The sequence below is a fragment of the Cnephaeus nilssonii genome (genome assembly GCF_951640355.1).
Source record: "Cnephaeus nilssonii genome assembly, chromosome: 21".
Lineage (NCBI taxonomy): Eukaryota > Metazoa > Chordata > Mammalia > Chiroptera > Vespertilionidae > Cnephaeus > Cnephaeus nilssonii.
In genome coordinates, this window is record NC_137092.1 from 13,687,894 (window position 1) to 13,713,643 (window position 25,750).

The 25,750-nt window shown below is 38.1% G+C and overlaps 1 protein-coding gene across 2 annotated transcripts; it reads left to right on the forward strand.

Moving 5' to 3' along the window:
- The first annotated feature begins 1,024 nt into the window (after positions 1-1,024).
- Positions 1,025-24,456, forward strand: GOLPH3L (golgi phosphoprotein 3 like). 2 transcript variants are annotated; one of them, XM_079761418.1, is made up of 5 exons: positions 1,025-1,188; positions 3,183-3,377; positions 15,556-15,687; positions 18,143-18,257; positions 20,074-24,456. In XM_079761418.1, the coding sequence occupies exons 2-5, from the start codon at positions 3,195-3,197 to the stop codon at positions 20,499-20,501; spliced, it is 858 nt and encodes a 285-aa protein (XP_079617544.1). In that variant the 5' UTR covers positions 1,025-1,188; positions 3,183-3,194; the 3' UTR covers positions 20,502-24,456. The 2 variants fall into 2 exon arrangements, with proteins under 2 accessions (XP_079617544.1, XP_079617545.1); XM_079761419.1 differs by lacking the exons at positions 1,025-1,188; positions 3,183-3,377 and adding an exon at positions 13,955-14,022.
- The last annotated feature ends 1,294 nt before the right edge of the window (positions 24,457-25,750 follow it).

The following is a 25,750-nucleotide window of genomic DNA, read 5'->3' on the forward strand; positions in this document are numbered from 1 at the left end:
TCTTCAGTACTTGGATATAGTGTATTAACATGATAATATATAATGTATAATTGAATATTGGTACTTTACCTTTTTTTAAAAATTTTACTATAAGACAAAATGATAACTGATTTTAAAAGTCTGGCATTTTGCAGAGCATAAATAAAATATTGTTAAGCATCTGTACTCTTTCATGGCTTCCAATTTTTATATAATTAGCAGAAAATGTTTAGGCACTAATTTCGAGATCCTTTTGGTAGATATTACTTTGCAAGAGTTGAGCACACTTTCTAGAATTTTTGAGTGGTGGTGTGAAAGACACTGTGCCCTTAGTGAGAAACCCTGGACATAGTTCCAGCCTTGACCATTTCCTTTGCTTTAGAAACAGAAGACTTAAAACTTGGTCTGCTTGCCTCTTGCGGTTTCAGCAGACATATTCTAAAAACTTACATTATTCATAGGTTTACAGTAACAAGCGTTAAATAGAGAATGTTGGTATGTATGTGATGGTAGAAATGTACCCATCCTGTTTAATGTAAACCAAATAAAGGTCCACAAACTGAGTCACATCAGGCTTTTCCGGAACAGGATAATTAAGAATGAGCTAATTGTCAAACGCAACCAATTTTTAAATGTTTATTTATTATTAGCTTTATTGTATCCCAACACATCTCACTTCATTATTGCTAGTATACACTGTTACACTGAGATTGACCAACAGAAACCTCTGTCCTTCGGCAGCTGGAGCTAGCTTACTTAACATTTGGATTGGCCTGTTCGATGGGGTTTGGGAGTGCAGGCCTCTCCTCTATTCTACCGAGGTTCCTTCATTGGATTGACCAGCTGTCAGGTTGAACCCAAACCTGCCTCCTTTTAGTGGTGTTTGTCTGGATCGCAACACAATAGCGGGGTGGCGGGGTGGGGGCGAGAGCCTCCCCTCGTAAACTCCGATTGGCTGGACTTAACCATGGCGGTTTCTGATTGGTCCAATGAAGAAACACCAAGGTAGGTTGCCTAGTGATCCTGAGGAAGCTGATGTGTTATTCCTTTTCTGCAGCGAAGGATCAGGAAGTTTGTGCTCTTTCCTTGGCTGGGAAGTTTTTCACCTACTAGGACAAGGGTAGGGGATTGGGGTGGAGGACAGGTGTTTTCCTAAAGTAGAGTGCAAGCTGCAGCCTCCCTCAGGCCGTAACCCAGGAGTAACATCAGGTAAGCAACCGGGGAAATGCATTTCGTAACGTAAAAAAAAAAAAAAAAAAAACCTCCAAATTTTTTATTTTATGGGTAAAGGGTGGTTTTGATTTATTTAAATTTTTTGCCTTTTTAAAAAAATAGGATTTTTAACTAGTAAATGTCCAGGGGGAGGGGAGATTCATTTCTCAAAGAAAATTCCTCCCCCTCTTCCCCCCCCCCCCCCCCCCCCAAGATTTAAAGTTTCTTGGACTGGGTTAGGAAATAAGCCCTATTCACAGTGGCAGATAAGGTTAATGCCCTTAAGCAATTTATTTATTTCTTGGTTCTCTTCGTCCTTCACTCTTCTTTCCACCTCCTACCAAGAATTATATTTGAAATATAGTCCTGTACAAAGAGTCTTTTGTAAGTCACTTAATTTGTATTTCTATTTTAAATGTTCACATGCATTTCTGAGTATTCATTTTAATCAGTATATATTTATTGAGCAGTTACAACGTTAAAGACCTTGTGCTAGTTGCTATGGAGAATAAAAAAAACCTAAGAAGACAATATATCTGCCCTCAAGAAGTTTACAGTTGAGAGACAGCCAGACTATAATAAATACTTTAAAGTAAGTAAGTATAAATAAAGTTTTGAAAGTACAGCTGAGGGAGAGACCAATTCTGACCATGGGACATGGGTAATGGAGGAGACTCACTTAAGCCTCAATAGGCCTTTTAAGAATGAGTAGAATTTAAAGACTAGGGGGAAAGGGAGTGAACTCCAACTTGTACAGAGGATCAGAGGTGAAAGACATGGCATGTGTTTGAGAAATGGTTTGTTCATAGTATGGAATTGGAAGTAATAGGAAATAATTGAGAAAAGATAGAATGGGATTCAGTCGCAGAGGTTCCTGAATGCATTCTTTTTTCTTTTTTCTTTTTTAATCCTCTCTCAAGGATATGTTTTACTGATTTCAGAGAGAGGGGGAAGGAAGAGAGAGAAAGAGAGAAACATCAGTGGTCTCCTTTAAGCGCCCCCACCGGGGATGGAAGCTGCAACCTTTCTGTGCATAGGAGGACACTCCAACCAACTTAAGCCACACTGGCCAGGGCTTGAATGCATTCTTTTGATGTTGCAAAATATATTCTTTTAAACAATTGCTGATAAAAAAAATTTATTGTATATCATCTTAATAACTGGCATTTAGGTTTATCTCAAAGTGAGCTAACTTAAACTTGATTACAGATGACAGTGCAATTTCTCTTGACTGCATTTTAAAACAAATATAGTGCTTGGTATAAAAGGGCACGTGCTTTGATTTTTTTTTAAAGTAATTTGCTAATCTTTTAACATTCTCTTGCCAGTATTTTTGTTTGTTTGTTTGTAGCTGTTTCGTTTGCGAGATGGATAGAGATGAAAGTTTTCTGGAATGAGCACACATGATCTTCTGAGTGTTATTCTCTAAAGTAGTGATCTCCTAAGTGAGTTCATGAACTGAGTCATTAGTGTTTGGGAAGAAAATATTAGAACATCTATTTCTATTTAGTTTTTCTTTAATTTTTTACTTTATAATTTTTGTGTATGTTTTATAATGTGCCACTGGATGTTTATAGAAGTTCTATATAAATTATCATATGCATATTTGGACTGAATGCTCACAATATTTTACTGTCCCATATTATTTAACTTGGGGAGGATCCATTTCGTGAAAGAGGAGTCACAATGATAGACAGTCATTCCTAGGTTATAGATTATGCACAAGAAATCAACAGGTTTAAAAGATGATTATTTCTACTGGTCTTTAAAATTACTGATTTGATTTCTTGCCAGTGCCTTCTGTGTATTTAAGTTAGGTACTTTGGAAGATATTGAATTATGTTACCCACTTAATTTTTCTGGTCATTACTCTTTCTTTCTCTTAAGTTATAAATATTTCTTATTCATATACATTTTGGTATGCATGTATGAGTATTTATATGTATTTATTTACATAAGCACACTATAAATATTTTTCATCACCCTTCCAGAAACAGTTCAGAATGACCACTTTAACTCACCGTGCCCGTCGTATGGAAGTAGGCAAGAACTCTGAAAAGAAGGTAGAAAGTGAGGAAGATATTAATCAAGACAGGAGTTCAGACAATGAAGACTCTGGAGACTCTAAGGATATTCGCCTCACCCTTATGGAAGAAGTATTGCTCCTGGGACTAAAAGATAAAGAGGTAATGTAGTTGGGTCGGCTGGGCCATTCCAAAGGCTTAAATACTGAAATGTTTTTAGGAAGTAATAGAATAGGATATTTGTATTAATGTTACTTTGGCCTTAGAATTATGCTGTGGACATCTTAGTGGGGAATGAGGAATTTTGGAGGGTAGCTGACACTTGGAGGGTAAAATCTAGAAGTGCACTTACTTGAAGTGTAATTTAATTACAAAATTATTCCAAAATTTTAGAGGGTACAAGAGAAGATATAACACAGTGTAAAGTTTTTGTACTTAAAGTTTCCCAAGTGATAGTGACACTGAAATATCCTCTTATTAAATTAAGAAAGGAGGCCTAGCCCTGGCCTGGTGGCTCAGTTGGTTGGAGCATTGTCCCTTGCACCAAAAGGTTGCAGGTTCGATTCCGGTCAGGGCATTACCTGGGTTTTGGGTTTGATCCCCAGTCGGGGCTCCTGCAGGAGGTGGCTACTGATGTTTCTCTCTCACTTTGATGTTTCTCTCTCTCTCTTTCTACCTTTGTCTTTCTCTCTCCCTTCCTCTCTATCTAAGGTTAATTATATATATATCTCCATCCCTCAGGTGAGGATTTTAAAAAGAAGGTCAAATAAATGAAAAAGCAAAACTGACTCGCTAAAAGAATATCAGAGTAGGTCTGAAGATTAGATGGTATAAATACTGTTCTGAAATGTTTACATAAGTGCAGAGGAAGCATTCACTGACTGTAGAAGCAGAGCATATTAGAACTAAGAAGCTATTTCGTTTGTTTTGAATAGAAATTATTAATTTCCTGCTGACCCCACATATTGGATTTTTGCTTTTGTCCTGTAGAGAAACTGCCTCTGGACTTGTCTTCATTTGTCTAAATTTATAATAGTTGATATAAACTTAGGGAAGTAGAATTAAAAAAATAAAGGAGCTCATTTAGAGCTAAAATCATAGTGGGTACTCAACATATTGGTGAGATACTGTACAAAGATGGGCAAATAAAAATTAATTACCTTTCTAATTGTTCTAATTTCATTTTTAAATATGCTAAATTAAGTTTTTAGCTTTCAGTTGTCTCAAGAAGACTAAAAAAGAATAAATCCTTAGGTGCAAATAAACAGAAGAGGTCAAACCTTTGGATATGTTAAAGTAGTAGTAGTAGTTTTCCAAAATGCCAGTTGCATAACTATCTCTAAAAATGTTACATTGATTTCCAGCTCTACTCATTTTCTTAATTCCCAAAGTAGATTTATTTAATCAATATTTAGTGTGATTGGGGACACCCATTATGTGTTTAGTGTTATGCAAATACTAAAGTAAATATAAAATAGTATAAATGTTCCCTGCCTCCAAGAAATTTATATTCTAACTGGAGATAAAAGTTAACCCAAAGGATAGTCAACAGTAAAATGGATAAAAATTAGTATATCTACACTAAAAAAAAGAGAAAGATGCAAATTGACTGTACCTTTACAACACCCACCAGCCAATCAGGAGTGTGTATGCAAATTAACCCAACTAAGATGGGTTAATTTGCATACACAGGCACCGAGCGGGCAGGGCGGGATGCAGGTGTTCTGCACCGCCCCAGCTGCTCTGGGCCTCTGGGCAGCGTGGGAAGGTGGAAAGGTGGCTCCAGGCCAGAGCAAAGGCGGTGCCAGCAGCCAGGGGAAGGAAGGCCCATTTTTGCACGAATCTTCGTGCATCAGGCCTCTAGTTTATTTAAATAAGTGTAAGTATACCTCTAGCTAGTTTGGCTCAGTGGATAGAGTGTCAGCCTGCAGACTGAAGGGTCCCAAGTTCAATCCCAGTCAAGGGCACATGCCTGTTTGCAGGCTCAATCCCCAGTGTGGGGCATGAAGGAGGCAGCCGATCAATGATTCTCTTTCATCATTGATGTTTCTATCTCTCTCTCCCTCTCCCTTCCTCTCTGAAATCAATAAAAATATATTAAATAAATGAGTATATTTTTAGAATGAAAATGAACATTGTTACAAAACATGTATAATTCTCATATAATGTTCAGTAAAGGAATCCAACCACAAAAGATCACATACTATATGAATCTATATATAAAATTCAAAAAAACTATAGTATTTGGGGTTGCATGTTAGAGATGGTAAAACTATAAATAACAGCAGGAAGGGGTTACCATAGTTGTTAGGAGAGTGGTTACATTTTTGTGGGAGGGGAGAGGAGGTTTTAGTCATTAGAAAAGCGAATGAGGGGGTTTTCTGGGTACTAGCAGTTTTCTGTGTCTGTACTTGTGGGATATTTCATGGATATTGATTTAGGGATAATTCATTGTTATCTTTTGTGTACTCTCCTTTGTGTGCATTATATTTCACAATTCAAAAGATTTTTAAAGAAAAACAGCAAGTCTTTCCATGTTAGAACAATAAGAGCCGAGGGAGTTGAAAGGAAGAGAGATCATCATGTGTTGGAATAATCTGGGAAAGAATAGAAGGGAGTAAAACAAGCTGGGCCTTTAAGAATGGGTAAGATTAATAGAAATGGAGAGAAGGGAATACATTGTGGATGAGGGGAACCTGAGTAAGCAAAGGTATCATGAACTTGATGAGTTTGGAGATAACTGAGTAACCAGTATGACTGAAGTAGGCTCTGTTCTTGGAGAACAATGAAAATCAAAATTGACATACTAGATTCAGAGTATGGAGGATTTTGAGTTCTAGGCAGAGACATTTAGACTCTTTCCTTTAAGCAAAAGAGCAAAGCTCATTTCATTGTTGTGTCCAAATTGAGGACTTAGTGATATAGTTGCTCTATTTTGTTTCTGAGTTTATGTTTTACTATCTATTATTTCTTGTTTTACCTGATTTGAGTTTGTGACATGTCAAAGAAAAATCCTAAATGTTAAACTTTGTATTCCAAAGTCCCAAAATTAACTTTTGCTGAAGATTTCCATAAGACTCTCTGTTTATAAATCAATACTATAATTTTTAAAAATTACATCTCTTTGAAAAGCATGTAAGTGGAAGATAATACAAAGAGATTAATACTTCAAGAATTGTAGGCCTAGAAAGGAATGAGAGTAGGCCATATAGTCAAATTGCTTTTTAAATATTACTGTCATTCCTTTCTTAACATTCTTCAGAGTAGTGGCCACAGACTGGTTTTAAAATATTAAGCTTCATTGTCTTATGAAAATAATCAGGAAATTTAAATATATGTTGAAGAATCTAACCTTTCAAGTACACTTAAAATTAGATGTTATCTCAGTTCCATAACACTGACCTCAACTGAGAAGATTAAATTTGAGTCCCAACCTGACTAAAACAAAATACATTTCCTGTGATAGGCTGTGATAAGAATTTTGCCATAGATATTATTGACTGATGGACAAATAATGTTTTAATTAAATTGCTAGTATATTTAAAACGTCCCTTTATGAGAATCTTTATTATTAAATTAACTGTAAGAGGAGTGAGCCTATTAATGCTTTTGACTTGATGGTAATATTTTTAGTTTATGGATAATATTTTTTAACCCTTTTTCCTGTTTTGCAAAGCTTTCTCCTAGTATTGCCATGTATTGAATACTTACTATGCACTGGGACATAAAAGCTTTTCATCATGCCCAGGTTGTGGGCTCAATCCCCAGTAAGGGGTGTGCAGAAGGCAGCTGATCAATGATTCTCTCTCATCATTGATGTTTCTATCTCTCTCTCTCCCTCTCCCTTCCTCTCTGAAATCAACATATATATATATGTTATATATATAAGTGTTCCACCATCCGACTGGTCGCTATGACATGCGCTGACCACCAGGTAACAGACACTCAACACAGAGCTGCTGAGCTGCAGTGACTTGGCAGCTGTGGTTCACGGGTGACACACCTGAAACAGAGAGGAGGGAGCCCGATTCCTTGTGGGGCCGCGCAATTCCACCTTCAGCCGTGGGTTATGTTGTAGCTGGGGCACTATCGGCCCCAAATCTGGTTTACTGCACACTTGCTTTTGCATTCCACACTCTGTACAACAGCAACTTTGCAGAGTGCCCTTTGTACTCTGGGACCCCTCAGGGGATGTGGAGAGCCGGTTTCAGCCTGATCCTCGCAGGCCAGGTCGAGGGACCCCACCTGCTGGAGGGACCCCACTTACTCTGCAGATGCCAGGGAGGAACTGTGGGAGATTGGCTCCAAGATGTGTCTGGCCCATCTCACCCAGTCCTGGCCTGCCAGCCACCTTCTAATTAATTTCCTTTCAATGTGCACGAATCTGTGCACCAGGTCACTAGTAAAAATATATTTTAAAATAAAGAGTCTGTGGAGAGAGACAGGTTATAGGAAAAAAGTACATAAGTGGGATGTTTGGGATAATTTCATTGATTTGCAACTAGAATAATTGCCCATATTTGAAAGCATCCTATCTATTTTAAATAAATTCAGATGTTTTGAAATTTAAGTACCAAACAGAATTAGACACGCAGCTCTGTGTTTTATTGTTTAACTTTTCTAAAATTGTGAAATATAGCGTATCTAGAAAAGTGTTTAGCACTTATGTACAATTTAACAAGTAATTTTTTAATGTTTTTATTGATTTTTAAAGAGAGAGTAAGAGAGAGGGATAGAGAGATAGAAAGATCAATGAGAGAGAACAATCAATTAGCTGCCTTCTGCACGTCTCCCACCAGGGATCTAGCCCACAACCTGGGTATATATGCCCTGACCAGGAGTCAAACCAGTGACCTCTTGGTTCATGGGTCAGTGCTCAACCACTGAGCCACATCGGCTGGGCTAAACAAGTAATTTTAAAGCAAATATTCATGTAAGCACCACCAGTAAAGTATAATTAGCATCCTAGAAGCATCCTCTTGTGCACTTATCTAATCACCGGCTGCCCTTCCTCCCTGTAGTTGTACATGTATACAGTATATATCCCTGAACAAAGTATTTTAGTTTTGCCTCCTTTTAAAATTCATGTTATTGGGTTAATACTGTTATATATCTTTTTGTTCAGTATGATGTTTGAGATTCATCCATGTTGCTGCATATAATTTAATTTAATTCAGTTCACTGCAATATAGTATTTCATTATCTGAATATACCACCATTCACTCATTCTCTTGGCTAATGGACATTCAGGAGTTATCATTATCAACAATGCTGCTAAGAATATTCTAGTACTGATCAGTTATGTTCTTTCAAACAATGCCACTATTCATACATATAGAAAAATGATAAAGTAGACTGGATAACACTTTTATCTTAAATTATAAAACATAAAGCTTTTTCAAACTACTAATGATTTTCCATTGGTTATAATTCACTCATTGTAATTTATTAGCAATGGGAGACTAGAAATTCAAGCATTTCTAAGTTGGTAAAAAAAATTTTCAGCAAACTAGTCAAGAAATTTTTAAAAAATCAGTCAGTACATAACTTGTCAGTGAATGGCTATAGATGGAAAAAATGCTACTCTTCAAAAGTTGCTCAGTCCTAAAACATTTTCTTAAGATTAAAAGTTTAATTTAGACTAGTACCTGACCTTTTAGTTTCCTGATTGAACAAAATGAACAATAAATCTCTTGTTAGTAGCTATTGCTGACAAGTGTGAATAGGGAAGTGTATCAGGACTCGTTTGCCAAGTTTTGTGGTTTTTATTAACAGACTGTTAAAAAATAACTTCTATTGTGTTTGTATTATATCCAGTCATATAACCCCAAAGAATTATTTACTCTTGGTACAAAAGGAAGTAAACTGAAAGACCAAAGCCCTATTCTAACAATAGGAAAATATAGTTTAAACTATTTCATTGAGAGCCTGTCTTTCCCTATACCTCCCAACCCCCTGCAGGCTGATGCTCTACTGAGCCAAACAAACTAGGGCCAGAGTTGTTTTAAGGTATATCTTCAAGGAAGTTTGAATAAGGAATACTTGACTAGGTGGAAATTCGTCATAAGGTATTGACAGAATTTATTGAAAACTCGTTGCCCAGCCTTTCACAAGAGCAAAATGACATTATCAAAAATTTAAATATGTATAATCTTTGATTCAAAAATTTCTTCTAGGAATTTGTTCAATACATAAATGAATATTTCTTTTTTTTTTAATTCTAGAAAGAGGAAGGGGGGAAGAGAGAGAATTTTTCTCTCTTTTCCCTCATGTATTTGAGATAATTAAATTTAATGATTAAATGGTAAACTTCTAGCATGTATGTGCTAGATCATCCTACATACTAAAGCAGTGGCCCTTTAACACAGAATCTTTATTGTAGATTGAGAATTCACTGAGGCAGCTACATATATTTAGAGGGGAATGGACCTTAGAATTATAATTACTTTTTAAAACTCTACATGTGTACTTTTATACTTTTTTCCATTATGGTATATGACTTATTAAAAAGAAAGTTTAAAAACTCGTTTTAAGAGTTTCGCGTGTTATGAGCTACTAGGATGAGAAAGGGTAGTATTCAAAAACTTAGTTTCTACATCCTGGTCTCTATGTTTCTTTATTTACCATGCTTCTCACAGTTCTGTTGACAATCTGACATCACTGTCACTGAAACAGAAGGTATATAGTTAGGAAGAAATAAGAAAACAAAGGAAAACTTTCCTCTAATTGCTTTAATACCAGCTGAAATGTTTGCACACCTGTTGAAATTTATAGTCACCAGGATATACTGGTAAAGTTATGACCTAAGTAAATTACTTATTCTGACATAAGTTATAGTTTAACCTTAATTAGGCTACTAAATTGTATAAAACCAAGTATTAACCTTAAAAAAAACTTACTTTGTCCTTAAAGAGGAGTTACAAATATAACACTTGAAGTAGCCAGGAGGCAGGCAGTGGAGGGAAGTAATCCCATCTTTGAGTCTACAATCAGGCCCTCAGGAAATTTGGATATATCTAGGGATGTTTATGGTTCAAGCTGAGCTTTTACCAGGTTAACATATTTCAATCATAAAATTTTTGAAACATATTTAAGAAACATTTATAGAGAAATACTATGTATCCATCAGATACTCTCTCCTTAAGGAATTTATAGTTTTCTGAGGGCAAACTGTTTATTGCAAAGTGATATACTAAATGATAGGGAAGAAGTATATATACTTAGGCACACCCAGGTGAGGTACCTACCCAGATGGTGGAGTAGAGGGAAAGACCATGTGAGAGAAGGTTACAAGGAAGATGTGAATCCTGTACTCAATCCTTAAGAACAAGGAATAGGAGAAAGAAAAGTATTGGTTCTTCTATACAACTTAGTGTGTGGCCTAGCCAGTGTGGCACAGTGGTTTGTCATTAACCTATGAACCAGGAGATCATGATTCAATTCCCGGTCAGGGCACATGCTCAGGTTGCACATGCCCAGGTTGCGGGCTGGATCCTCACTGTGGGGCGTGCAGGAGGCAGCCGATCAATGATTCTCTTTCATCATTGATATTCCTTTCTCTCTCTCTCTCTCTCTCTCTCTCTGAAATCAATAAAAAAAATTTTTATGGCCTAGCTGGTTTGGCTCAGTGGATAAAGCATCAGCCTGCGGACTGAAGGGTCCTAGGTTCAATTCCGGTCAAGGGCACATGCCCAGGTTGCCGGCTCTATCCTTAGTAGGGGGCTGCAGGAGGCAGCCGATCAATGATTCTGTATCATTGATGTTTCTGTCTCTCTTTCCCTCTCCCTTCCTCTCTAAAATCAATAATAATATATTTTTAAAAAAACAACAACTGCCCTAACCGGTTTTGCTCAGTGGATAGAGTGTCGGTCTACGGACTCAAGGGTCCCAGGTTTGGTTCCGATCAAGGGCATGTACCTTGGTTGCGGGCACATCCCTGGTAGGGAGTGTGCAGGAGGCAGCTGATCGATGTTTCTCTCTCATCGATGTTTCTAACTCTCTATCCTTCTCCCTTCCTCTCTGTAAAAAATCAATAAAATATATTTTTAAATAAATAAATTTTAAAAAAAACAACTTTCTGTGTGCAAAGGCCAGTAGGCAAAAATGATGCATTAAGAGTACTTAAAATAGTTTTGGAAAGCTAGAGCATAGTGTTCTAGGGCAGTGGTCGGCAAACTCATTAGTCAACAGAGCCAAATATCAACAGTACGACGATTGAAATTTGAGAGCCGAAAACTGACTTCTGCGCATGGGCCACGAAGTTTCAATAGCACTGTACGTGCGCGCCCGCATGTGGTATTTTGTGGAAGAGCCACACTCAAGGGGCCAAAGAGCCGCATGTAGCTCGCGAGCCGCAGTTTGCTGACCACTGTTCTAGGGGAAAGAGGCCAGAAAGAGAATAGTAAGTAGCCTCCTACTTTGAGTGCTATACAGTAAACCCTAGATTTTGTGGACTTTGATTTAACAGACTTCGGATTTAATGGAGAAGACTTCGATCTGTATGTCCTGTGAAAAATGCCACCCTGTTAATTTTAAAATGCTTTTAACCAAGATTTGCTTATCATTACAGGTTATTTTTTGTTATTAACTCGCGTTACTTATAACAAACTTCAGTGAATAGGCCATATGTTGGAAAAAACACTGTAATAATTTTGCTGACATAAATAAATACTATATATCTACAACTATAGTCTACATATTTAAATCCAAGAGTCACTGATCGTAAACAGTGTATGTTGAATGACTAGCATGTGATCACACTACATCGAAAGGCTAATTGGTTCTGTGACCTTGTGGCATGACTTTCTGCAGCAGATTTAAGAAGCCAGTCAATGTTCCCACGTGCGCTGAGCCTCCTCCCAGCCCTGTGCATTTATTTACCCACAGTGTCTGGCAAATGCACATATTTGCTAGACCTATTCAGTATAAATTTAAAATTACTGTAATACATATAGAAAACTTCTCTGTGAAACTAAACTTTTCATACATACTTAATTTAATTACCCAAATGTGTGTACATACGTGAAAACAAGTTAACTAATTTGTCAATTTTTTAACATAGGCGTTCAGAAAACCTACTTTATTAATAATGGACTTTCAACTTTAAGGGACACACCCTTGCCTGAATTAGTCCATTATAGTGAGGTTTTACTATACCAAGGAGTTTGGACTTGACTGAGAGGAGTATTTGAAAGATTTTTAAGCAGAGGGGAAGGGAGTTATATAATTAGATTTGAGCTTAAACATCATCCTGGCTAGGGAAATGATGGAATTGGAAAACCCCTACCTCTATCAGTATAGGGGTCAGATATTAAGTCTTGAGTAAACTTAATTTCAAACGTGTAATAGAAAGTAAAGGAAATCTTCAGGTCCCCCCACCCTCACCCCCCAAAAAAAAGAATTTTTAAATCCTAGAGGTAAGCAATAAACTAATTTGCCCTGGGGCAACTTGCAAATCAGTTCAGAGATTCAGGAATTTGGTGGTCAGAAATAAATCTTGGGGTTAAGATATAAGGGGGAAGCTAAATATAAATGAGGTCCCAGTTGTGGGGCATTCCCTCAAACCTCCCATGCCCAACTCTCAGCAGAAGCAAATGCAGATCTTCCTCTCTGGAGGAAGACATCCTCAATTTAGGACTCTACAGTCTTGCAGTTTCACAAAAAAATAAATATGGACCTCTTAACTATCATTAGTCATACAAATAATCAAATACCCATAAGAAGGAATCAGGAGAAATAACAAATAATAGGTCATTCAAGGACTTCAGATCAGATAATAAAATATATGATATTTATTAAAGAAATAAAATAATTAAAGGTACAACAAAAAGAAATTATCACAAATGACCAGGAAAATGTAAAAAATAATTACATAGAATTTTAGAAATGAAGAGTAGTTGAAACTAAAATCTCAGGGGTAGTTTAACATATTAAATACAAATGGCAAGAGTAAATTGCAAGCTAGATATGAAATGACTCTTCAGAAAGTAGTATGGAGACAGAAGAAATGGAAAATATAAAAAGAGTGGTTAAGCCCTAGCTGGTTTGGCTCAGTGGATAGAGTGTCGGCCTGTGGACTGAAAGGTCCTGGGTTTGATTCGGGTGAAGAGCACATGCCCAGGTTGTGGGCTCCATCCCCAGTAGGGGGTGTGTAGGATGCAGCCAATCAACAATTCTCTCATTCATGTTTCTATCTCTCCCTCTCCCTTCCTCTCTGAAATCAATAAAAATATATTTTTAAAAAGAGAGAGAGAGAGAGAGAGAGAGAGAGAGAGAGAGGTTAAAAGACATGGAGCTAGGATAAGAAAGATGAAAGTCCCAGAAGAAAAGTATCAAGAAAATAGAGGAAAGCCAAAATTCTTAGAGATAAAAACTGAGAATTTTTAAGAACTAAGAAATGAACCTACAGATATAAGAAGCATATCCCAAATAAGATAAGTAAATGCGCACAGTCATGTTGTAATCAAACTGCAAATCATCAAGAGAGAAGGTCTTAAAGGACCAAAGAAAAAGGCAAATCACCCGCAAAGAAACCACAAGCAATAAAAATGATAGATCTCTCACTTGCACAATGGAAGCTAGAAGAGGAAGACATCTTTAATGTGATAGAGAAAACTATCAAGTTAGAATTTTATGTCCAGAGAAACTGTCTTTCAAGAATGATGGTAAAATACAGACATTTCAGATAAACAAAATAGAGTTTGCCTCCAACAGACTTTCACTTAAGGAAATTCTACTTTAGGAAGAAGGAAAATGGTACCAGAAAGGAGGTCTGAGATGCAAGAAGGAATGGTGAGCAAGGAAATTGGTAAGCATCTGAGTAAATCTAAACAAGTGCTACCTGTATAAAGTAATGATGCTGCTAATAATGTCTAATTTGTGAGGTTAAAAAAAAGAAAAATATTGCTCAACTAGGACAGTGGTTACTATATTGACTCATTTAAAAAATAAATCTTATCTTGTATTAATTTTATATTGTTATGCTGCATGTTAAAATGTCAAGAATAACGTTCCTAAAGAAAAGTGGAGTATTTAATTTCCAAAGCAATAATAAGGAAAAATTTTAAAGTTTAATAAAAAAATTATTTACTGCTATTACTAGTAATTAGTTTTGGGGTTGCTTTAAAGCCTTGATAGACTGTCCCTGCCAGTATCTCACTCAGCTTCTCTCCAGTGAGAGGTAATGCTATAACCAAAGATAGCTAAAGAGTGTTGGACAGCTCTGATGGGTGTTCCTTGCATTAATCATAATTCCTTGCTCAGAACCTTCGAGATTCAATACTGCCTTTCAATAAAAAGTTCAACCAACCTGCCCCAACCAACTTGATCTCATTATTTCTCTTTAAATCCTTGAGTTAGACCTCTAAACATATTTGAGACCTCCTTCCTTGACACTTTAGTTAAAATGCCCTCTTGAAGAATAGGTGGAATTTGGAGGAAAATTCTCCCTCTCTGCCAAATTCAATCTTTTCTTCAAACCACTGCTCAGGTCCCATGAGAGTTCCTGGCTACTCTAGCCTAAAAGTGACTTATAATTTGAAAAACTATCATCTAAACCAAACTTACAACAGTCATTTATGCCTTTCTCTTCTGCTTTTACAAAAAGCTTTTATTTAAATTTTATATTAACACAGAACTTTGCTGAAATTTGCATGGTCTTTCCAGCTAGATTTTCAGTTCGTTAAGACAAGTGGCTATTTCGTACATGTCTTTGTATCCTCTATAGCACCTAGGGAAGGGAAGTAACATTTAAGTGCCTACTATATGCCAGGCCCTGTAATAAATTCTTTCTTGTATATAACATTTCATTTGTTCCTCATAGCAAACTTATAAAGATATTAGTGTCCCCATTTTACAGATGAGGACATACAAGTAATCACTTGAGAAAGGTTAAGTCACATACCCAAGGAACTTAACTAGTCAGTGTTAGAGCTGGATTTCAACTATATCACCCATTAAAATAGCTTGTATTATTAATACATATCTTGGAGGAGTAAAAAACTCAAATGGTTTGTAAATCTTTCTGTTTAATTCATTTGTATCCTATGCTGAATTTGGAGTGTCATGGAAACAGATTTTAAAAATTCTTCTCAGAAATAAAAGTTTGACTTACCAAATATTAACTAATAGCCAAATACACAAAGAACTTAAAAGTCAGACAGAAAATCATAATTGGGGATAGGGTAGGTTAAGGAAATTGAAGAGATTCCTTTATTATATACTTTGCTTTGAGTTCATGTAATATGACCTGAAACAAATCACAACAGAGTATACCATTCTTAGGGTGCTTGCTGCAAGTCCATATCTCTTTCAGAACATTCTTTCTCTTCTCTTTTCCTAGGGTTACACATCTTTCTGGAATGACTGCATATCATCTGGCCTGCGAGGGGGCATCCTGATAGAGCTGGCCATGAGGGGTCGTATCTATCTGGAACCCCCCACCATGCGTAAGAAGCGACTACTAGACAGAAAGGTACAGCATCCTCTGTGAACATTCTCTGAGTTTATGAAAGGGCAGGTGCCAATGGTCCATTTTGGAGGAATAGAAAGATTTGAGTAGTGAGACAAGGTAAATATCACTGACTCAGCTGTCCCATTGTCTAATAGGTTTAATTATTCTATATCAGAGGGAGAAATCCAAGGATCCATAGTCTAAAGAGTTACAAGAAATTCATACTTTTGTCTTTCTTTTTTATGCAGAAAATCACATTTAGGGTGCTGTTGATTATTCCTCCCTCTATAGCTATAGCTCTAACATGGAAGAGAGTATTATATAGGAGTATGTAAACACGTGGGTCAGGTGCAGTCTTTGCTAAACTCTGGTCATCCTCAGATAATCGTTCAATTTCTCTCCTTCCATTTACAGCAAGTCCTCTGCAGCATGTTAGCCATACTCCTGTCTCCATTTTCTTTTGTTTTTTTCTACTCACACTTTCATTGTCATACTTAGCATTTAGCACTGAAACCACATTCTTATGTATCACCAGCTTCTTTTCAGTCTTTGTCTCTTTTAACCTATATGTGGCATTTAACACTTTGACCACCTTCTCCAACTTGAAACTTTCTTCATTCTTGGCCTCTGTTATATTACACTAGAGGCCCAGTGTACAAAATTCTGCACGGGTAGGGTCCCTAGTGGCTGCTGGCTGCTGGCCGGGGCCTCCCTTTCCTGGCTGCTGGCTGCCAGCTGGGGCCTTCCTTCATTCTGCGCTGCCCCCTAGTGGTCAGCACACATCATAGCAAACGATCGAACTCCCATTTGGTCAAACTCCTAAGGGGACACTTTGCATATTAGGCTTTTATATATATAAATTCTCTTGCTTCTCTAGCTGTACCCTATTTCCTTTACTTCTTCATTCCTTAACATCTAAGTCTCAGTTTGTAACCCTTTGTGTAACTAAGGTATCATTTACCTTTACAGCTTCATTTATTACCTCCATATACTAACTACTAAATCCTAGGCTAATCTTCTTTTTTTTTTAAAAATTTTTGCCCTGACTGGTTTGGCTCAGTGGATAGAGTGTCGGCCTGCGGACTGAAGGGTCCCAGGTTTGATTCCAGTCAAGGGCATGTACCTTGGTTGCAGGCACATCCCCGGTGGGGGGTGTGCAGGAGGCAGCTGATCGATGTTTCTCTCTCATCGAATTTTCTAACTCTCTATCCCTCTCCTTTCTTCTCTGTAAAAAATCAATAAAATATATTTTTAAAAATAAATAAATAATTTTTTTAAATATGTTTCTAGCCCTAGCCAGTTTGGCTCAGTGGATAGAGCTTCAGCCTGCAGACTGAAGGGTCCCGGGTTTATTCTGGTCAAGGGCACATGCTCGGGTTGTGGGCTCAATCCCCAGTGTGGGGCATGTAGGAGGCAGTCGATCAATGATTCTCTCTCATCATTGATTTTTTTTTAATTGTTAATCCTCACCTGAAGATATTTTTCCATTGAGAGAGTGGAAGGGAGAGGGAGACAGAGAGAAACATCAATGTGAGAGAGACACATGAATATTGTGTGCGGGTTGCCTCCTGCACACGCCCCGACCAGGGCCGGGGGACTGCAACCAAGGCATATGCCCTTGATCAGATTCGAACCTGGGGCCCTTTGGTCCAAGGGCCAAAGCTCTATCCATTGAGCAAAACCAGCTGCCTCCTGCAGGCCTCCTACTGGGGATTGAGTCCACAACCCTGGCATGTACTCTGGGAATTGAACTGCTACTTCCTGGTTCATGGTTGACGTTCACCACTGAGCAACACTGGCCAGGCAGGCCTATCTTCTTTTGTGAGCCCCAGGAACATATTTATCTATTGGCTAGGCATTTCAACTGGCTCTCTCATATCAGTCAAAACCAAACTTAACTTTTCCCCAAAACTGGCTTCTTTTCCTGATTTTCCTACCTTCATGGATTGTTTTGCAAATAGGTTTTCCAGACTCAAATAATCATTATTGAATCTTTTCTCCATTATTATTTATGTCCAGTTTGTCACTAGGGCCCTCATCAAATGATATTTTTGTCTTCTCACTATCTCCCCATACTAGATTTTTCAACTTTTTTTATTTTAATCCTCACCTGAGGATATTTTTCCATTGATTTTTAGAGAGAGGGAAAGACAGAGAAATATCGATGTGAGAGAGACACATCAATTGGTTGCTTCCTGCACAAGCCCTGACCAGGGCCTGGGCCCAGGCCCGGGAGGAGTCTGCAACCAAGGTACCGAAATCAAACCTCGGACCCTTTGGTCTGCAGGTAGACGCTCTATCCACTGAACCAAACTGGCTACGGCAATTTTTCAACTTCTTGAGAACAGAGACAGTATATTATACTGCTTTGCATTTTCTATAATATTTAATCAATAATGTACATATGGTATATTGAAAGATTTATATTTGAATGAATTGAATGAACCAGGGCCCCTTGTTTCTTCTTTCCTAAAAGGTACTGCTGAAGTCAGACAGCCCAACAGGTGATGTTTTACTGGATGAAACTCTCAAACACATCAAAGCCACTGAACCTACAGAAACTGTCCAGACATGGATAGAGCTACTCACCGGTAAGATGGTTCAAAATGATTCAGAAGTCCCACACTTTGTTATCTTTATCCTACTCTTAAGGTCAGGAAAAGAAGTGCAGAAATTAAAGGGGCTCAATAAGTGCAGATGGTTCACTGATCATGTTATACAGTCTTTATATGTTGCTGAATTTGCTTTGCTAGTATTTTGTTGAGTATTTTATACCTGGGATATTGGTGTGTAATTTTCTAGTGATGTCTTTGTCTGGTTTTGGTATCAGAGTAATACCATATAGATTAAGGAAGTATTCCCTCCTTTTCTGATTCCTGGAAAGATTTGTGAAGGATTAGCATTATTTTTTAAACTAGAAGCCCGGTGCACGAAATTCGTGCACAGCGGGGGGTTGTCCCTCAACCCAGCCTGTACCCTCTCCAATCTGGGACTCCTGGAGGGATGTCCGAAGGCCCGTTTAGGCCCGATCCCAACAGGCCTTCGGACATCCCTCTCACAATCCAGGACTGCTGGCTCCCAACTGCTTGCCTGCCTGCCTTCCTGATTGCCCCTAACCCCTTCTGCCTGCCAGCCTGATCACCCCCTAACCACTCCACTGCCAGCCTGGTTGATGCTTAACTGCTCCCCTGCCAGCCTGTTTGCCCCCAACTTCCCTCCTCTGCCAGCCTGGTCACCCCTAACTGCCCTCTCCTGCAGGGTTGATCACCTCCAATTGCCCTCCCTTGCAAGCCTGGTCCCTCTCAACTGCCCTCCCTTGCAGGCCGGGTCCCTCCCAACTGCCCTCTCCTGCTGGCCATCTTGTGGTGGCCATCTTGTGTCCACATGGGGGCAGGATCTTTGACCACATGGGGGCAGCTATATTGTGTGTTGCAGTGATGATCAATCTGTATATTACTCTTTTATTAGATAAGATATTTGGTAGAATTACCAGTAAAGCCGTCTTGGCCACACTTTTCTTTGTGGGAAGTTTTAAAGTTACTATTCACTCTGTTTGCTTGTTGATCTAGTCAGAATTTTCTCTATTTATAGTATCCCCTCATTACCCTCTTTATTTAAGGTCAATAGTGATAATCTCTTTCATTCCTAATTGTAGTAATTTGAGTCTTCCCTCTTTTTTCCTGGGTCAGTCTAGGCTTGTCAGTTTTATTTCTCTTTTCAAGAAACCAACTCCTTAAGGACACATATGTAACACCTTAATCAATAAAGAAATTTAAAAAATAGTAAAAAAAAAAAGAAACCAACTCTTGATTTATTTTCTCTATTGTTTTTTTTTTTTCTATGTTTATTTCCACTGTAATCTTTACCATTTCCTTTCTTCTGCTTGCTTTGGGTTTAGTGCTCTTTTTTTAATAGTTTCTTAAGGTAGATTAGATTATTGATTTGACATCATTCCTAGAATAGCACTTGGAGTTGTAAATTTTCCTCTTGACGCTGCTTTAAAGTGCATCCCATAAGTTTTGATATGTTATGTTTTCATTTTCATTCAACTCAGAGTATTTTTTAAATTTCCCTTGTGATTTCTTCTTTGACCCATTGGTTATTTCAGATCATGTTGTTTAATTTCCATATATTTTTGAATTTTCCTAATATCCTTCTGTTAATAATTTTTTATTTAATTCCATTGTGGTTGGATAGCATACTTTGTATATTTTTAGTCCTTTTAAATTTATTAAGGCTGTTTTAAATTTATTAAGGCCTAGCATATGGTTTCTCCTGGAGAATGCTCCATGTGCACTTGAGAAGAATGTATATTCTGCTGTTAAAGGGTGGAATGTTTTAAAAGATGTCTTGTTTGGTCTGGTTAGTTTATAGTGTTATTCCAAGTTTTCGTTTCTTTTCCCATAGGTGAGACTTGGAACCCCTTCAAATTACAATACCAGCTAAGAAATGTGAGAGAGCGAATTGCAAAGAACCTAGTAGAGAAGGGCATTCTAACCACGGAGAAGCAGAATTTCCTCCTGTTTGATATGACTACTCATCCAGTGACCAACACAACAGAGAAACAGCGACTAGTGAAAAAACTTCAAGATAGTGTCCTAGAGCGGTGGGTAAATGACCCTCAGCGTATGGACAAGCGAACACTAGCACTCCTGGTGCTAGCCCACTCCTCCGACGTACTAGAAAATGTCTTCTCCTCTCTGACAGATGACAAGTATGATGTGGCAATGAATCGAGCCAAGGACCTAGTAGAACTGGACCCTGAAGTGGAAGGGACAAAGCACAGTGCCACAGAGATGATCTGGGCTGTGTTGGCAGCCTTCAATAAATCCTAAAGCCAGCAGGTGGGTTTCTCCTTTTTCCCCTGCTGGGCTGGTGACTATCAGAGACACTATCACTGAGTTTTGTGTGATTGATGAGATGTTTTTCATCATTTTCTTTCCTTCTCTTGAATCAGACTTGTGATTTGGGGAAAGCAACTTCAGGGCTTCTCCATAGACCTTGACCTTTATAAGCAGACCTTATTTCTCCCTATACTTCCACTCCAGCGGTGAATAAACTGGGGGTGAGCCCACACATCCCCAATAAACATTTTCTCTCATTTCTTAGTTTACTTCAACCTAGTGTGCTTTTGGATAAGCAAGATTATTTAAGTGGTGTTTGCTATTCTCCAGCCACACATTGTGAATGAGATGTAGAGCAAACCATTTATTACATTTTTTAAGTCTGTTTTCTATCTAAAATACATGTTTTCAGTCTTTGTCTCTCAGGCTCTGCTAGGTAATATAGCTTATTGAAATAACTGCCTCTCTGAATAAGGGTCAATGGAAACAAACTAGTTTTTGGAGTAGGTGGTCTCTGGGATTTTATTTCCTGTTAGCAATTTTCTCACTTTCTTGTTCTGTCCTAATGAGAATATTCCAAATTTGATTACCTGATTCTCATAGCCTTATAACCAGAAATATATTCTAACCTCTTTCTTAGCATTATCCTACTCCATCATTGGACAGAAATCTAAGTGAAAAAATATCTATCTCTCACTCCTTCCTTCATGCAATTAGCATTACAATTTCTAAAGGAAGGAAGTGGTATCAGAATTTCCATCCTTTAGCACATGACTATCCTGATTCCTCCAGAGAATTTTAAACCTTTCTGCTCTGATTGAACTGAGAAAGCTGTAAATTTCAATTGCTGAATAGCAGCATCCTGAATCTAGATAATATATCTAAACTTCAGGTCTTCTTTGTTCCCTATTTTTTGCTTTCTGCATAAATTAATAAATTCTATCTATATTTAAACATTCTGGAAGTAATTTTGTTTATATTTAATCCACAGATACCTTCCTAGTCATTAGTCTTGTTTCAACACAACCATCTTTCTAGTCAAATCTCTAAAATGTTTTTCACTTTAGTAGTGAGTGCAAAGAGAAGCTTATTAAGAAAAATCCCATTTGGGGGGTCAGTTTGATGTCAAAAGCATGGCCCCTTTTTTCCCCCCAAAAGCACGCTGATATAAAGTACAGTATTTGGGAATAGAGGACCAAGTTGTGCTAATATCAAGCATTTATTATGCTGGTACTTGTAATGGGTCCTGCCTCTTGACCATTACAGAGAAATAGGCTGCCAAAGGGCTAATACAGGTGACTTAGAGCTGATATTAAATCTTACTGATCAGAAATAATTAAATGAATCATAACTTCCATCTCCTTTCTAAACCTGTTTAACACCCCCAAAATTGCCCAACTCAACTTTCTTTTTTCCACTTCAGTTATCTCTTAGGTAACTAGAGAAATAAATTTTAACAAGAAACAAATTCTCCATGTGAAGTGGAGTAGAGCTTTAGTCTGGCTCTCTAAAAATTCAAAATCCAGTCCATGTGTTGTCTCTATCTGCCTTAGTTTTTCTTTCCATTTGAACAATTTGGCATGAATTGAAACCAGGTTTTCCTGTGGAAAGTTTCAGCTTAATTGGGGGGCATGGAAGTTGAGTTCTTTCTCACAATTCTTGGTCGTGTTTATTTTTATATTGTATCACAATAAAATGAGGATGTCTTGAATCTGCAGAATGTCCACTGCAAACCTTCTCATTTAAAGCATATGGCCTTCACATTTCTGTATATAAAGATATTGGCTCTCTAGTCTCTCGGTGCAGTTTTACAACTTCAGTTAATTTAGCTGGAAATAAGAACTTTCCACACAAGGCCTTTACACTAGGATGCCAACCTCTGTTTCATCCTGTGTAGAAAATTAGAATACACAAATATTATCATTGTAACATATATAAACTGGGGGCAGGGCACATCAAGGCTAACCTGAACACTAACCAATGTTGTAAAGTCCAAATAATGTCTCCATCCTAATAAAAATAAGTTACCCAATTATATACCATTATTACCATGAAGAGAATGTGTATGTTCTTTCCTATTAATATCTACTTGCTCATGACACCTGAATTTATCTAAGAGCTGGAAGTCCTAAGTTCCAAATGTAAATAACAGGTAACTACAACAGAGTTAACATGTGAAAGGATAACTGTGCTTATAATTAGCTTACTCTCCCTTCTTAATAATGATTACAGGACAAGGAACAATAAGAAATGTAGTCACTAGGATTGTTTATACTTTCCTGTTATTTTGACTTTAGACAAAGCATTGTTCCCATAATTCTTGTTTGTTTTTGTTAATCCTCACCTTAGGATTTTTTTTTCCATTGATTTTTACAGAGAGTGGAAGGGAGGAAGGGATGGAGAGAGAGAAGCATCCATGTGAGAGAGAGATATCAATCGGTTGCCCTCCAGCATGGAAGTGCCCCATGAGGCCCTGGGATTGAACCCCCAACCTTTTGGTGTACGGGACAAAGCTCCAACCAACTGAGCCACCCGATTAGGGCCAAAATCCTGACTTTTAATACAATAGATTGGTTTTGCTTTTGAACATTATATAAGTATTTTTTGTGATCATTTATCCATTTTACTTTGAACTTTTAGGTTCTAGTTTGGGGCAGTTAGAAATAATGCTGTGCCTGACCAGCATGGTCAGTGGTTGAGCACTGACTTATGAACCAAGAGGTCACAGTTCAATTCCCAATCAGGGCATTGCTGTTTCTCAAATACACTAGAAACATGTCCCTGCTGCAGAAGCTTTGCATTTGTTCCTCGCTCTGCTTGTAGCAGTTTTCCTCCAGCTATCTGCTTGACTACTCCCCACCTCATTCAGATCTCTGCTCACATATCTCAGGGCTTTCCTAATCAATCTAAAGTACCACCTTCTCCCACCCAGTCACAAATAGAACTACTGCGCACATCCTATACCCCAGACACTGCTAGTTTTAGTGAAATGCCACTTTTTTTTTTTTCTGGCTTTGCTTTTATTCTAAGTTCCACCCTTCCTAATGCTCAACAATTTAGCTATGCCAAGGATGAAAGTGTAATTTAAATCATTCCCTTAGCAATCATAGTTTTAATACATTACTCTTAAGCAGAGCTTGGGGTTAGAACAATTTTAGCTGGTATCAAAAGTATTTATCAAAAGAACTTTTCATTTTTTAGATATTTAAGCTAATCTCTTAAACACATTCATAATATATTGCCACCATAATTGCCCAAACCTTATTTGACCAATAGTTTACATTTTCTTTCCCCACATGACCTGGCTTAAACTTAGCCTGCCTTCTTTTATCCCTTTCCTCTATCCAACTGGGCCATACATTCAACTAGTTACCAAGTTCTGTCCATCTAACTTTTTAATTTGTTTCATTCTGCAAACTTCCATTCCCACTGCCTCTTGCCACTACCCCTTGTCCATCAGCCAAAACTGGAGTCATGAGACTTTGGAAAATTGGCAGTGGTCGATGATTCTGGGCAAAAATATGAAGATCATTTCCTATGCTCCTTTATGCCCCCTTTTATTATCCACTCACTTCCCTGAAGCAGATGAAACTTAAACGGGGGAGGGGGGGTTCGTTTGTTTTGCTTTTGTTTGTTTTAGTTTAAGCCTTTCATTGAAATGTACATGCAGAGAAGTGCATAGCTCAGTTTTCACAAACTGAGCATACCATGTAACCAACAGCAGGATTAAGAAACACAACATTCCACCAAAACCGGTTTGGCTCAGTGGATAGAGCATTGGCCTGCGGGACTGAAAGGTCCCAGGTTCAATTCTGGTCAAGGGCATGTACCTTGGTTGTGGGCACATCCCCAGTAGGGGGTGTGCAGGAGGCAACTGATTGATGTTTCTAACTCTCTATCCCTCTCCCTTCCTCTGTAAAAAAATCAATAAAATACTTTTTTTTTTTTTAAAGAAACACAACATTCCTAGCATTTCAGAATCCTTTGTACTCCCTTCCAGTCATTAGTCCCCAAGGGTAAACGCTTTCCTGACTTGTGTCAACACTGACCAGTGTTACCTTAACAAGGTTTTTCAGATAAGTAGAAGCTTAGATGGGGGATTATTTGAGGAAAAGCACATCTTAGAAGCCTGAAACAAAAAGGAAAAGAAGTTGGGAAGGAGAGGTCTAGACGATCTAAAAATAAAAAGGACAAGGAGAAAGGAGGAAGAGGGAATGAGGGAGAGAAAGTAGGAGTTTGGAGAGAATCATTCTACCTGGTTGGCTCCCAGAGAAACCCACAGTGATACTCCCAAGCTTGTCTTCTCCTTTTCCCCTTGCTCCAGCCTCCCACCTCTTCCCCCCCACCCCACTCCCCCGTGCCCCACTGACAGCTCTCTGCTCCAAACCTCTCTCAGGTCTTTAGGTGGCGCATTAAATTTCATTAGTGATCCATTCTTTTGGGTTACAATAGCTCCTTTTTGGCTGAATACTTTTTAAATACAAATATTAAAATACAGATACTAAACCAAGAAGTAAGCTGCTGACGCACAATAGATGCTATGTAAATTTTCTTTCTGTGATTTTCTCTAAGGCCTTCCGAGCCAAAATTTCACAGTATAGCTGTTAAAATTGACCTGTTTACTTAATCCACGTTTAAAATGGCAACTGATAATATTGATTTGGTATTTCTAGGTAATATGTTTGCACTTTAGTTGGAATTTGAATGCAATGAAAGACAGAAGTGAGATACTTATGAAAAGAGGCTTTTCTGTTCTAGGGGGAAAATTATAAGACTTGACAATAGGAAAAGCAGGACTGGGTATTGTCTTAGAGGAATCTTTGAAGTTGTCTGACCTATGCCTTTCATTGTCTTTGAACTGTCACCAGCTGGGGACATGCCTGGAGCTGGACTGCCTCTGCAGGCTGGTGGTGTGGGTTCTTGAATTCGTGCAGGAAAGATTTCACAACACAAGTCCAGGTGATTTTGAGTGTGTTCACTAAAGCTGGGGACAACTGAACAAAGGAAGAACTTAGGGTAGAAGCAGCAATAGGAGAGAGCCTATGTAGTGCTCTGCTTTGGCTCTCTGGAAACGTTTTAGGAAAGAAGTGAGCCACGGTAGGCTACTTTGGGCTCACTAGAAAGTCAGAGGAAAGGGAGCCTTGGAGACAAGACCAGGGGGTAAGCCCAGGACAAGCTGCGGCCGCCCATTGCTCCCCTGGTTGCAAGTCTCATGAGGACCCTTAGAGTTTAGAAGAAAG

Excerpts from the sequence above, each read along its gene's own strand:
- GOLPH3L (XM_079761418.1), top strand. The coding sequence starts at position 3,195 with ATGACCACTTTAACTCACCGTGCCCGTCGTATGGAAGTAGGCAAGAAC. Across the intron at positions 15,688-18,142 it reads AGCGACTACTAGACAGAAAG|GTACTGCTGAAGTCAGACAG; the intron begins GTACAGCATCCT and ends CTTTCCTAAAAG. Across the intron at positions 18,258-20,073 it reads ATGGATAGAGCTACTCACCG|GTGAGACTTGGAACCCCTTC; the intron begins GTAAGATGGTTC and ends CTTTTCCCATAG.